The following is a 14,887-nucleotide window of genomic DNA, read 5'->3' on the forward strand; positions in this document are numbered from 1 at the left end:
AGGATCAACAAATTTTATATTATAATATTTTAATAATAATTAACATAATATGTTTTCAAGCTGCAATGCATGCTGGGAACTATGCTGCAGTATTGTTCAGTGTAAAATTTTGTTCTGATGTCTCAATTTGAAAAGTTGAAGAAAGGGAGAACATTTGGATGTTATGAACAAATACTTGAGTATCTAATGTAACAAAACAACTTCTGCTAGAAACATGTTCGAAGTATTTTTGTTCAGTGCACACAAAAAATTTAACTGACTTCTGCTAAAAAAAGACTTCTGATTTTTCAGGTTACTTTTACTTATGTACTTTTTCCGAAAGTTGGATTTTTTACAGTGTTTTACAGTGTACAAATTTATAATCAAATGTAGTCAGTTGCATAAAGTCAGTTACATTACTTAAAGTTTCTGAAATAGTTACACTACTTATTACATTTAAAATAGGCTAATTTATAATCTGTAACCCATTACATTTCCAAAGTAACCTTCCCAACACTGGACACATGGAGAGAGTTATCCTTTCACCCATACAGGCAATGACAAGTATACAGAGCAACAGGTTCACAGTGTTTCCAGTATTATGGTGTTCACATTAGAGAAGTGAAAACTGCACTGTAGACACATTTACCAAGGAAACATAGGCTTGTTCTTTACTCCCTAAAATGGATAACAGTAACTTGTTTTGAACAGCATTGCAGTCTGGGTGATAGCAACCTTGGGTGTCAAAGAGGAAGAAGGCGTTACTAAACAGAAGGATGTTGTGTGGTCACACTCTGAGAATGTTATTAATATATCAAATGATCAAAGAAACTAAGAAACTGTAGCTTTGTAACCCACCACTAAAACAAAAGTTCACAAATTAAAACCCAGCATGATCAGAAACACACAAACCAAGTCTTTTATTAAACATTAAAATCTCATCATTCAGGGATTTGACAATTGTAAAAGTATAAAATTTGTTACAGGTAGAGATGGTCATATCAATCCTGAAGTATTGATATATTGATACTGATGCGGATATCTAAAGTATTGATACTCAAATAAAAAATATCGATACCAAGGTGTTTTATACCAGTGATTTTATTTAACAAAAAAATTAATGTGCGCAATATGCATTATCCTATATACAAAATATTACTACTTACTTTTTAAGGCCCTAAATGGTTTTGCTCCTGTGTACCTAACTAGTCTTCTGTCATGCTACAATCCATCCCCTCTCCCTAAGGTCGCAAAACTCTGGACACTTGGTAGTTCCTAGGATAGCAAAGTCTGATCAAATCTAGATTAAAGACACATTTCTTTGGCCAAGCATTCATATAATGAATCTCAAAACCCTGCACTTCAGTTACATCTGATCAAATGCACATTCTAACATTCTTCTAACATTCTTTTGCTTGGGTTGAACACATAATTTTTAGCTAAGTTGGAACAGCAGCTACGCTTTTATTCTCTCCATTTCCTTCTCTGCTTCTGCTGTAACTAGAAATTAGCAGCCTCAGTCTGGATCCAGCCCTACAAAGACCCGAGATGACCGAACACCTGAGAAGAGATGATGCCAACCCTCACACAAAATTTTACAATAAGTTTGATCACAACAAAAAAACATTCCTGTTAACAGTGTTCACCATCTGTTTGATTACATGACATTAACTAACTACTTGATTTTTACCATACATTTCTGCCATATGGGCATCAACTTGAGATAGTCACATTGTTAAAAGCTTTATACAAATAAACTTGAAATAAACTGAACTGAATCGAATGCATTGAATTGGACGAATAACCTATGTTAGCAAATAATTGTGTATGATAGAAGTATTTCTCTGGCCCGCTCATTTGAACACATGCAAATGCGGCAAGACAGAACCAGTCCATCAAAGATGACAAACAGGACTGTGTTTCCCAAAAGTATAAGAAACCATTGATTCAGCCCAGAACAATGCTTATCAGAGGACAGATATGTTATATCAATAAAAAAGTAAATTGTAGCCTACAGTTTGTGCAATTACATTATTTAAATTGAATGTTAAAAGTTCATTTTGATCATGTTCTATTCTGTAATTTTAATATAAACCATACACTGTCAGAAAAGGTTGCATCTTATGTGTGCAACAGCCTTTCATTGGCAGACCCTTGGTTTTAGCAAAGTGACCTCAACTACAGTATTTGTAGATTTCCATGATTACCACTACACTAAACACATTTTAACTATCTGTAAACTAAGTATAACACAATAAGTTACAGTTAAGGCATATTGAATGTTAAAAAGCATTTCTAATATTAAAGTGGGTCTCATTCTTTTTTTTTTTTAACCTAAATGCATTTGTATTCATTATATTGGTCTATTTGATCCAATCTTCTCATAGTTTGTCTGAGCAATAACCTTGCAGGCAGTACTCCAACATATAAGTTAACGCAGCTTCACCTCCGATGACCTGAGTTCAACCTACTTTAACACTTTTGACTTTTAGCAGCTGGTGATGTTTTCCTTATATATAGTTACAGGACAAACTGCGCATTTCACCCAAAATTGTTTGGTGTGATATGATTTCAAATTTAGAAATCAAATTTAGGGGCCAAGCTTGTCGACAGGGGGGCACTAAACATGCAGCACTTGTTTTCAGTTTATTCTTTCAGCATTTTGTCCACTGAAATGTTAATTAAATTCACCTGTGGATGGAGATTGGAGAAATCCTTTTAGTATCAAAGGAGACTCGTGGAGACAGCAGTTATCCACTGACTCGCCAAGAAAATGACAAAAAGTATGCTAATCTGTGCTGTAGTCACATTTACCAATGAAACGGTTTGTTCTTTACTCCTTAAAATGGATAACAGTGACTTCAGTGCTGAACAACATTGCAGTGTGGGTGATAGCACCCTTGGGTGTCAGAGAGGAAGAAGGAAGGGATGTCATCATTGGGAAGACATTTTTAGTGAACCAAGACATGTTACATGGCCACTTTTTCATGTATGGCAGCAAGTCACTTACTTTCATGCATTTACAATCGTGCAATAAATGTTTTTGTACCAGACTATGACCACACTAATTAGCATACTTCACACAGTGCATATAATACACACTGAGAAGTACAGTACCTTGTGTGGTTGTAGTCTGGTACAAACACATTTGTGGCTATTTGTTACAGTTTTTAAGACACTAAACCCCATTATCTGAACCAAATTTTCAATAGCCTAAACCAATTTGTCCAATAAATAAATCACTTTCAGCAAAAACTTGAACAAGTTCAGGCAGTTTAGACACTGTTTGCAATCTCATGCACTTTTTTTGCAAAACTCTAAACACATTCTCACTCACTAAAACGCAATTTGCACTGTGATAAAACTTGTGATGGAAAGCCCTTAACAGCCCTTAAAGAAAGCAAACTTAAGCACAACTGCAACACGCCTGTCAGGGTTTACACACAAGAATTCAAAATTATTCACACTTCAATTATTCACTCTTGTAGCATACCTTAAACACATCGTCACCTTTGCACTTTGTTTGCAGTTCTGTAACAACTATTATAAACACTGAACACGTTTTCTTACTTTAGACACTTTGTTCAAAAACTAAATCACCAGTTATCATTGGGAAAACACTGTTCAAAATGCAAAACTCATCTGGCAATTCTAGGCACTTACATACACACCTGAAAACACTTGCACAGAAAACAGAATACCAATCGGTCTGAGACTTAGCACTACAAATAGGCCTCAGGTAAGCCATTTTGAGAAAGTTGCAAGCATGGAGGCAATGAGAGTCAGAGTAAGAGGAGGATAAAGAGAGAGAAGTTGAAATGCATGCTTCAATCCATTGTGGTAATTACCATATGAATTTAATTCATTAGTTATATGTTATTAGGGAATTAATACATTAGGACACATTTAACTAATAACAGTTTTTTGATTGCTTTGTCTATGAATCATAGTGTTCATTAGTTGTTAATGCAGTATGCACTAATAAATGGTTTAGTACTTCATGAGTTATACATTAACTCATGATTAACTGTGCAACATTTAAGCATTATTTAATGCATATTTGTGCACCCACATTGGAAAGTGTTACTCTAATGTGTGTATGATTTTAAAGCTTTGTTTGATTTTGAATACAGGTGAAATGGTTTTTTCAGCGATTGCTCGACTTTGCCAGAAGAGTCAGGGGTTCTGTGATTCAGTTTAAAGGTTTAGATTGGTGTTTAAGGTTTTTTTTTTTTTTTAAAGTTATGGTTTCAAGAAATGCTTTAGCAATTCAGAAAAACTGAGTTTGGGTATTGATTGCAATAAAACTAAAAAAAAAAAAAAAAAAAAAAGTGTATCAGAAAATGCAATTCATTATAGCAATCCACAGATGCATATATTCAGTGTGTATACACACACACATATATACATACACACATATACATATATGTATATATGTGTGATAAAAAAAAAAAAGTCACGGTCATCTGAACAATTGTTGATGTGGTCGGACAGAGAATGTTGCAAAGAAACCACAGCTTTAGTATCTCTACACTGAGAAAGAGAGAGAGGAAAAAAAAACCCAGCATGGTCAGAAACACACAAAACAGAAGTCTTTATTAAACATTACTCATTATTCAGGGACCTGACACAACAGAAATATTTTTGTGCGTTTGACTGTATAACAACTGTTAAAGCAGTACAGGATTTGTGCTGTACGTCGTGTAGATCTCTGTCATCCTTTGAGTGAGAGAAGAGGCCCGTCGAGGTCTGTGATGCAGTACGGCTCAAAAAGCAATGAACCATTGGGCAGTGACTGAATGCAGAATCAAAGGAAACAAACAGTACTGAGCGACTGGAAGAGGCTTGTGATTTTCACAACAGGTAAATAGAAGTGAATAGACTTGAGCTCTGTGCATGTTGTGCATAGTTGCAGTGAAACGGTTCACCCTTCACTCTCAGTAGAGTGTGTTAGAGGAAACTGTTTCGGCCTACTGCACAGTTCAAAGGTTCATAGCGACGGGTCTAGCAGAGGCAGAGCTGTTGTAAACTGGTACAATAATGATATGCTGACACTGATCCACCAGAGCTGAATTGTATGGAGCCTCCCAAATGTACTTGTATTCTTACTTTGAGTTAATGTTTTTAAAAGGGATAAATCACACAGAATTGGAAAACCTGTCATTTACTCACCCTCCTGTTATTGCAAACCTGCATGACTGACTTTCTTCTGCAGAACACACACCCAAAAATCAATCATACAGATTTGGAATTAAATGAGGATGAGTAAATGATGAAGAAAGAACGCTACATTCTTAGAAATGTCGAAACAAGGTCTTACTTTAATAAAGCATTTCTACGCAACCACAATTGTGAATTCAGTACTTGTTCGATGTTTTTATACCTAAAAAAAAAACAAACAACGCAAGCGGACTCATGAATCCAGATGTCTGGCATGGATCAGTGTGTGTTACAGAGGCAAAGTTGTTTGTGAGCTTTAAAGTGATTGTCATACAGAGGCAGTGTTGTTGTTGACATTTGTTCAATGATTGTTGCAGGAGAGCAGAGGCAGTGATGTTGTAAGGTACAGAGGACAAGGACGCAGCGGTGGAAGCATCTCAGCACACGCGACAGCTAAAACATGACAGATGATTAGAAACAAGTCTACAAATAACAGAGCTTCAAGACTCAGGTGCTGTCAAAAAAAGGCATGACGTTCCGTGTGAAATGCTCAATTACAACATTCTCAATATTTCTGAAATGACAAGTTCTTGTGGGCATTTAGCTAAAAATACATCTTGTAATCTTTGTGAGTCATTATGTTTGGAAATCTCATTTATTATTTAATAATCTGCTAATACTGTGTGTGTGTGTGTGGGGGGGGGGGGTCTCGGTGTCTTTTGAAAGTTAACAATAACAAAATTAAAAGTAAATTAAGAAACAATATTAAAAAGCTACACAAAGGCATTTAGCGCTCCTTAAATTCGGAGATCTCATTCACATCATAAATTACAAGCTGCTTTTTTCCATGAGATCCTTCATTTCTTTGCCCAAACTGCCAAGTTGATCATTGTGAATACATCTCCGAATCATTTCCTCACTGGACAAAACTGCATGTTAACCCCATGGTACTTCACATCTTGAAGTACACGCATCGTTTTCAGTGCTAGCGTGACGTGCCCTTGTGCATGACGTGAACATAACTGGGGGTCAACCTTGATCGTGTTTAACTTCTGAGAGAAAAGATAAGTATTGTTCTGCATTCCACCTAAGACACAAGATTCAAATCTTATATTTCTGTCAATATAGATTTCATATATCTTTTTGTAAGAAAACAAAGAAACTGAACCAGCTGGAAAGTTCAAAATGTCCCTGACTTATTGACATCTGACGTCCTAACATTCTTTAGCTTGCTTTAAGGGATTGAAATTTATAAAATAATATCACAGGCCCAAGAGAATGCGTCCCTCAGATGAAGAAGAGATCTTGTCTGGGCCTTCACAGTTTGTGTGATGGGAGCAGAGCTGGGAAGACACTTCTGCACACACAGGGCATTTGTTCTGCCATCTTTACAAAACTACCGCCACGTGAAAAGCAGCAGGGCTCTGGCCGTCACTGAATCACTGGCGGTTTTATTGACGGTGTGAGTTTTGAGCAGAATCGGCCTGTGTGTAACTCAATTGCTCCTTAGCTAATGAAAGCCAGCCAGATTTACTGTTTGATTCGGGTCCATTCAGCCCGGATCAAAGTCTACCGAAATTCTTCTTTCTGGCGCTGTTCGGCTGTGGCTTATTTCTGGTTTCAAACCAGTTTCATTCTGTACGGAGCCCTGTCTGGAGGTGAGACTCAGGGGGAGTGAGCTGAGGGACTGCTGTGTGTTGAGCTGGGAGACAAACTGGGGCTGCAGCTTCCTGGTGGCGCTCCTTTTCCTCCTCCTCTCGCCCCGCCGCCACCCTCCAGACCCTCCGAATTCTCCAGCATCTCCTGAATGAGAGGAGGCATGGAGCCAGGAATCTCCATTTTCAGAGTTATTACTCGCTCGGCTCCTGATTGAGAATTAATAAAAATGTTAGAATGGTTAGAATGGACTGAATGGAATGGTTGGTTCAAGCTTGATGTTCAAAGAGTGACTGTGAATCTGACCTTTAGCGCTGATGCTCCTCAGGTCTGTGATCTTCATTAGCATCTTGGGGAACATGTGTGGTTTATGAGGCCTCCTCTTTCTCACGTAGATCTTTAGGGCCTCCAGCAGCGGCTCCTGAAGCACGTCCACTTTATCTGACTGCTCCAGATCCTGCCGATCTGAGCACAAGTGCACAGGGTTTTAGAACATCAGCTAACAAACAGTCCCACAAGCACAAAAAACAGAACAATGTCATTCTACGAGTTCTAGAGCGTTTACATTTTATTTAAACATTGACTAAAATGGAACAAAACTATTTTTAAATTATAATTAATTATAATTCCAGCTGGTAACTTATACATAGCAGATTACAAAATTCAAAATAAAAACTGAAAACAAACAAGTCTGTAGACAAATAGTCTGACATTAAATAAAAAAAAAAACAACAGGGCCAATATATTGCATATCCATACAGTAAAACCTAAAAAAGGAAATTGCTGACAATACTGGATGAACATAGTTTGGTATACAAATGATATATTAGTATAAGTGATGGGCTGACAGATAACATGTAATTAATACACCAAGAAAAGTCAGGTTTATGTGATTACTGAAAATGAAAAATTCATGAAGACAACATTCACAAACCAAAATATGGCCAAAAGTCGGTTTCAACTCGGTTTCAATTAGAGTCAAAAAGCTGCAGTACCTCCACACAGCAGACAGATGGCACTGAGGAGCCCCGTCTCTGCATCATCCATCTCCAGAGGCAGGAGCTGGTTGGCAAAGGCGAAAACCAGATCTGTCAGTGGACCAAAGCCGGCGTTGTGCATCTGCGTGCGGTTCAGTGTCAGACCGTCTGAAAACGTCATGGTGTCCTGATCCGGTGTGTAACGCGTACATATTCGCAGAATCTGTAAAAGAAAATTAAAGACAGGTAAATTCTGAACCTACACAAAAGTGATGCATCTATTCATGCACTATTCAGACAAAAACACACTTGAGTGTGGTGCTCTTACCAGGATGTCGAGACAGGCGCTCTTTAACAGCGTGATCTGATCTGCGATAGTGAGCGTGGTGAAGCCCGGCAGCTGCTTGGCGAACTCCACCGTTTTAATAATGCATTTGGTGGAGAGTTCACTGAACTTGTCCCACAGGTCAACATCCAGAGAAACCCTTTGTTCTGCACTGTTATTCTGTTTGAGAACAGGACAGATACAACGTTTGCATAGTTTGTGAATTATTTCATCACAATTCCACAAAGATGTCACCTGGTGTTAAGAGCATTGCCTCCGACTTACTGTGGTGTATTTGCCCAGCTGGCACAGGGAGGGGAAGGTTTCCTGATGGGCCTTCCTAACCCGCTCGATCATCTGCTCCGTATCAGGACTTAAGACGTAACTCTCTGAACACTCCTGCTTCTTCTCTTCCTTCTTCCTCTTGTTCCGGTCATTCCGAACAGCTGCAAGGACAGGAAGAAAAAAAAAGAAAAAAAAAAGGTCCAACCATCGATATACACTCCACTGATATCTTACCAAAAGTAGCAATAAGAAAGAAAGAAATATCTAAATAATAATAAATATAAAACTAATTATATACACAAGCCACAAGATGGCAGTAAACGTCCAGTGTTTTTTTTGGATGCCTGATGAAAACAGCAGATCATACAGTTAAACCAATTTAATCATTTTGGCAGCTAATACATAATGAATGAAAGAGGCGGCAGATTAAGTGAAAGACCCAGAGAACACACACACACACACATATATATTTGTGTGTGTGTGTGTGTGTGTATATAGATAGATAGATAGATAGATAGATAGATAGATAGATAGATAGATAGATAGATAGATAGATAGATAGATAGATAGATAGATAGATAGATAGATAGATAGAGAGAAGGAACAAGGAAATAGAAATACATTTCTTGCTATATTTCCAGAGAGAAAAGAGCTGAATATAACTTTGATGTGGCAGTTCAAAAAGATCTTTAGGTAAAAGTGTCTCAATTGCTAAATAAGCACAGATGTCCAAGGAAGTGATTCTCTGAGGTCTTCCCTTCTTTTTCTTTGACAATGGAAACATGTATACAGTGATATACCTGCCATAAAAATACAGAGTAATCTACACAATAATAGAAAAGTCATAAAAAAAAAAACACTGAATATTTAGAGGCATTATACATGGATGCAATATACAACACACTGGTAACTCACAGACGAGCTCATTATACAAAACACACCAATGCAAGAAAAGTGTTTACAAGAAGATTTTGAAAATGCCTTTTTCCTTTTGGCTTTGACGTTAATGTAAACACAAATCTGAACAGTACACCAGAACACCATTAACTGTGTTTAGATGCAAAGCGAAATCAGGATAACAGGAAAAAAATAGGTTTTGCATAAAACCAATAATGACCTTCACCTGAAAAAGACAGTTTTAGACATTCAGTACTATTCAAAAGTCAGCAAGTGTTTAAACAATTAACGCTTATTCAGCAAGAACACAATAAATTGATAAAATTAACAGTGATGTCATTTATCATTCCCCCCCCAAAGTTTTAAATTCAAATAAATGCCTTTGAACTTTCTATTCAAAGAATCCTGAGAAAACATTTATCACGTTTCCAAAAACCCGTTTCCAATATTAATAATATTGAGAAATGTTTTAAGCAGGAAAACAGCATTTTAAAGTGATTTCTGAAGGATCATGTGACACTGAAGACTGGAGTAATGATGTTGAAAAATCAGCCTTGCCATCATAGAAATAATTTTACAATATAAGTTTAGTTCACCCAAAAATGAAAATTTGCCAGGTTTTTTTACTCACACTTCAGATTTCGTTGGTGTTAATGACTTTATTCTCAGACAAATCCAATCGGAATTATATTAAAAATTGTCCCAGCACTCTGCTTCTGAGATATGCTAGTCTCACGAGTTTAAGCAAGCAAAGTTTCTTTACTTGAGCAAAGGAAAACCAGTCTCCTCTTGGCTTATATCGGAATCCTCTGACATTTTTCTTTACAAATCCTTGTTTTGTGCTTCTGATTCATGACTAGCTTTTTTGTTTTGTTCTCTCTGTGTTCATCACTAATCGTGCAATCAACAGATGTGTGTGCTTTATTTAACGTGTTTTGAACTGTTGAACAGAAACACCCACCCAATACAATGATGGAGCTTAAAAGTGCCAGGAGATTTTTTTATATAACTCAGATCAAATTCGTCTGAAAGAAGAAAGTCATATAGGATGGCTTGAGGGGGGGAGTAAAACACAGACTACTTTTCATTTTGGGGTGAACTAAACCTTTAGGGCTTATTTTAAAATGTAAAACTATTCTGTAGTTTTATTGCTTTTACTGTATTTTTGATTAAATGCAGCCTTGGTGAGCATAAGAGAAAGAAAATTGTACAACCATGCTTTGAAACAAGTTTCTGACCCCAAACTTTTTGAACAGCAGTTTGTGTTATCTAACTTGCATGTTGTCAAGTTTTCAAAGATGAAGCGTGTCAGTTCAGCACCACTCGCAACCAAATTCAGGACAATAGGCCACAAATATATTCCTGTGTCAATCTCATGCCATCAGCGGAATCCACATTGATACTACCAAAAGATTGATTGTTTCAGCAAAGTATTTACTCTTCAGGGAAATCTGTGAGATGTAAGTGGTTTACTTGTATCTGTTTCTGCACATTAAACTGGGATGAGAAAATAATGACACTGAAGAATTGCAATCTTCACTGGTGAAAATCAATGCAAGCAAATGTAAACGCACTCATTGTGTTTCAACACGCACACACACAGATGTGCTGATGGTGTGTGCAGTGTCGAGAGATGAGAAATGAATGTTGGTTGTTAATAACCATGACAAACGACCTCTGCTTTCACTAAAATCCAACCTAATCTAATCACGTCACATGACAAATATCAGGCTGCTTTAAAGAGCTTTAAACAGGCTCTCCCTCTGCGCCTGCATTCCTCCCTCCTCCGTTTCTTCCCTCTCTGTTGTCCTGGAACTTCACAATCTCTCTCTTTTCTACTTCTTACAGCCTCAATCACTCCTTTATCTCATGTTTTCTTGCTGTTTTTGGTAAGGACTCCTTCCTTGGTCTAAAGATAACTCAATGGCTCTTCTCCCTCCTCCACACACACATTGGGGGAGCGAGCGAGAGGGGTGGTAAAGGATGATTCTCCCTCACTTCTCCCCACAGCCACATATTCATTTCTCCAGAGGGAGCTGGGTGCCAGCGTGGGCTCAGAAAACACAATCTAATGGAGCCATTAAAGAACTATTAACACAGGGAGGTAATCTTTCACAATATGACATGTGCGAAAAGACGAAACCTGCTTGCAAACAACTTTATGATGACGAGCGAGCCATCATATCAGAGCAGAGAGAATGAAATGTATAAAATAACAAATCTGGGGCAGAGATTTTATCTTGCTCTGGCAGAAAAAGCAAACTTCAGTTCAGCACAGCACAGAAAGAAAAGAGTACATGCTTTCATGCCACTAACAGAACAAAAGTACATGGAAACCCATATTTATTCTTAAAAGCGAAAGCAACTAAATTAGGTCCTACTACAACAGATACATCAGATAGAGCAATAATAAAGTGCTACTGTATGCCTGAGAAATCTATTAACAAAAAAAAAGTAGCTGGTATTCATTATGATATTAATTTGTCTTTGCACAAATACACACCAGACATCTCACAAACAATGTTCCCTCATACGCAGCTGCACACTTATCTAGCGATCACGAAGAAGAATAATGCGCCACACACAATTTGATTTTTTTATTTATATTTACTGAAAACTTTTTATACTATATTATAAAGAATTTAACCGTTCTGAGATTTTTTATTTATTATTTTTTTACAGAATTTCTTGGTAAGTAACAGCACAGTTAAAAATGTTTCCTCAGGTAACCTAAAATGTGCATAATTTAGCTGCATCAAGGGTCAAATCAAATATAAATTGCACATTAAAGTTAAGTTACACACTTTTTTTGTGTTTGCGCTGTACAAGCCTGGTATAAAGAATGTTTTTGCTCAGGTGGCTGAAAAGTCCACCCAACAGAGAAAAGATTTGATCAGCAAGAAAAAAATATTACAGGGAACATTGCTCACAAGACAGCTTGCACACATGCCTGTCATACAAACATGCTATAACATCACTATGAAATGACAGACAATCTCTGGTGTGCTTTAAATAATGCTGGAAAATGTCATTTGACTGGTGATCCATGCAGAGCACTTCTGCACTCTGTCCAGTAGGTGGTGACAGCAGGATCAGAGAGACAAATGACTAACAAGAGGCCTTCCTAGCATAGTGTACTAAATGTATGTTGCAGTATGCAGTTCTAGTTAAAAAAAAAAAGTTGTGGTATAGTAGCAATTACAGTCTCTTGTGCTTACCAAAGCTGCATTTATTTGATACAATATACAGTGAAAACCGTAATACTATTACAAAATTTCAATATTATTATGCAACTTACATTCTTTAGACATGCCTACTTCCAGGCACTTCTGCAGTCGGCAGTACTGGCAGCGGTTTCGGGTGACCTTGTTGATGATACAGCTCTTCTCTCGGTGACAGGTGTACACCATGTTCTTCTGAATGCTCCTTCGGAAAAAGCCCTGAGAAGAAAAGCAAGCACAGAGGTTTTACTATAGCTGGAAGGTTTATAAATGACATGCATAAGCAAATTAACACCAGCCCCCAGAAGTGAGCAAGACTGAGGCGGAACGGTTATATAAAGCCCCTAATGATTCACCAGTCAATCTTGTATTCACATTATGTGCATCGCCACTATACACAAACACGCGAAAATGCGAATAGACAACCATGGCATAGATACAGCTCTCTCACACATAGTCACACATTATTTCTTGGCATAATAGGTGACTCAGCTCGGTTTAGATTCAGCTGTATTATGGCTGCTGGGTATAATCTCCCAGTTCAAGTGCCCAGAGGTTCCTATTGGCAAATACCTAGTGGGGCTTAATCCACAGACTCGAACGGAGGGATGCAAATGAGAGATTCAAATTATTGATTGGTCAGCCTCCCGAGGGCAGAGGTTGCATCCGAAAACTGAAAAATTCTGCCTTCGGAGGACATATTCCAAGGTAGGAAGGGATCATGGCGCGTCCGAATTCAGTGTTAGCTTCAGTTCCTGTCTCCCGAGATGCTTCATATGGCCAATTTTTGAAGGTAGCATAGATGTATGCTTTGCTGCCTTTGATATCCCACAATCCTGTGCATTCCATTCAGTGACAGTTAAGCTAAAAAATAAAGATGGCGTCTGAAAGTTGCGGTCGGTGGTCAGTTTGTGTGTAAATGTACGTTTGGATCAACGTTTTGCACTTTTGATGTAATTTCTAGCGAGAAATTAATGTCAGTAGTGAAATATCCACTTAGTTATCGCCAAAGCTCTCTTGCTGTAGATCACTCTGCCTCAGAAGCCGGTCCGAAATCAGTTTCATGAGGTGCCTTCGTGCGCAAGCGCTGCCTAGAAGTCATTGCCTGATGCAACAAGTCAGCTGCCCAAGTTTTCGGATGCAGCCAGAGAGTCAGTCTGAGGTCACAAACGTACACAGCAAAAGCCACATATGGTCAGAGAGCAGATGTCAAACAGTGATGGCATAGATTTGTGGAAGGGATTTCAGCTGCTGTGCTGCAACCAGAGCTCTCTGGCTGAGGACTAAACAGTGAGAGCTTCACTCGTGACTGCCGCTGGGCACATGGGTATTGAACAGGACTCACTGACTAGTCCAAGCAGGAACACAATATGTGGGTTCAATGGTTCTGTGTGAATACATTTAAGAAAAAAAAGATCTGGAGATACTCCTTAATATTGCAGATTTATACCTGACAAACTGGGTAAAAACATTTTATAAAATTGATTCTTCTGGACATTACTTTAAATAGTTCAAAGAGGCCAAGGATTATTATTTTGCTTGTTTTCTCGTTATCACATCTTAATTTTCTTGGGATCCTGACATAAGTTGTTCTCTAAGTTACATAACTGTGCCATCAGGTGGCAGTAGAGAGCTGTGTTCATATTTGCCTTGATTGCACACTTTTGGGACAAAGCAAAGACCTTACTTCTTTGTGATCCCTACCGTGCAGTATTGTTCGTTACCAACAATTTATTAACTTATAATTGGTCAATTCTTGAATCAATATGATTACTTTGCTTGAAAGCTTATGTCATTGTCAATACCATGCATGACAATGGTAGACTCCCAGTCCATTATGTTTCGGATTAAAAATAAATAAATCTAAAAAACCTGTTGTTATGTCAAGAGCTCATGAGAAATTGAAGTCATGATAAAGAAACTTTTGGCCTTCCATACTATTAATCCAAACTAAAAAAATAAAATAAAAAATAAAAATAAAATTAAAAAAAACCTTGCAAACTTCTTATTGAAGTTTTTTTTTAATTATTATTTTCATATCCAAACTGAGTTAGCTAGCTTGTTCATTGGAGTTTAACTTTTGCAATCTAATCAAATATCTGTGGTATATGTGATCATCTATTGATTTTTATTTTTTTTGGTAAAATCTATGTGATAGACTGGGCTTTATTTTACCATTTGTTGTGGGGTTTATTGAAATGTGTGCTTAAGTAATGTTAACAGTTATAATTATACCACAACCATTTTATTATTCTGTCAGAGAGAACCTTAAAGATAGTCTGTGTTGGTCTAGCAGATTATTTTGGTGTTACAGTGTGTACAGTTTCTGAACATTAACTATAACTGTTGTCTGCATCAGTTGCTGGTGACAAAGACACAACTGGAGG

General features: G+C 37.5%; 1 protein-coding gene across 5 annotated transcripts in view; it reads right to left on the bottom strand.

Moving 5' to 3' along the window:
• Positions 1 to 4,558: 4,558 nt before the first annotated feature.
• The window catches only part of LOC132149222 (retinoic acid receptor alpha-B), a 113,806-nt gene continuing 103,477 nt past the window's right edge, over positions 4,559 to 14,887 (bottom strand). For all 5 annotated transcript variants that reach the window (XM_059558253.1, XM_059558254.1, XM_059558255.1 and 2 more), the window contains 6 exons: positions 12,578 to 12,719; positions 8,383 to 8,543; positions 8,101 to 8,277; positions 7,791 to 7,995; positions 7,102 to 7,260; positions 4,559 to 7,004 (listed from right to left, as the gene is read on the bottom strand). In XM_059558253.1, the coding sequence (XP_059414236.1) occupies positions 6,805 to 7,004; positions 7,102 to 7,260; positions 7,791 to 7,995; positions 8,101 to 8,277; positions 8,383 to 8,543; positions 12,578 to 12,719 (1,044 nt within the window). In that variant the 3' untranslated portion in view covers positions 4,559 to 6,804. The remainder of the gene's footprint in view (positions 7,005 to 7,101; positions 7,261 to 7,790; positions 7,996 to 8,100; positions 8,278 to 8,382; positions 8,544 to 12,577; positions 12,720 to 14,887) is intronic.

This window comes from Carassius carassius, chromosome 9 (assembly GCF_963082965.1).
Source record: "Carassius carassius chromosome 9, fCarCar2.1, whole genome shotgun sequence".
Classification (NCBI taxonomy): domain Eukaryota; kingdom Metazoa; phylum Chordata; class Actinopteri; order Cypriniformes; family Cyprinidae; genus Carassius; species Carassius carassius.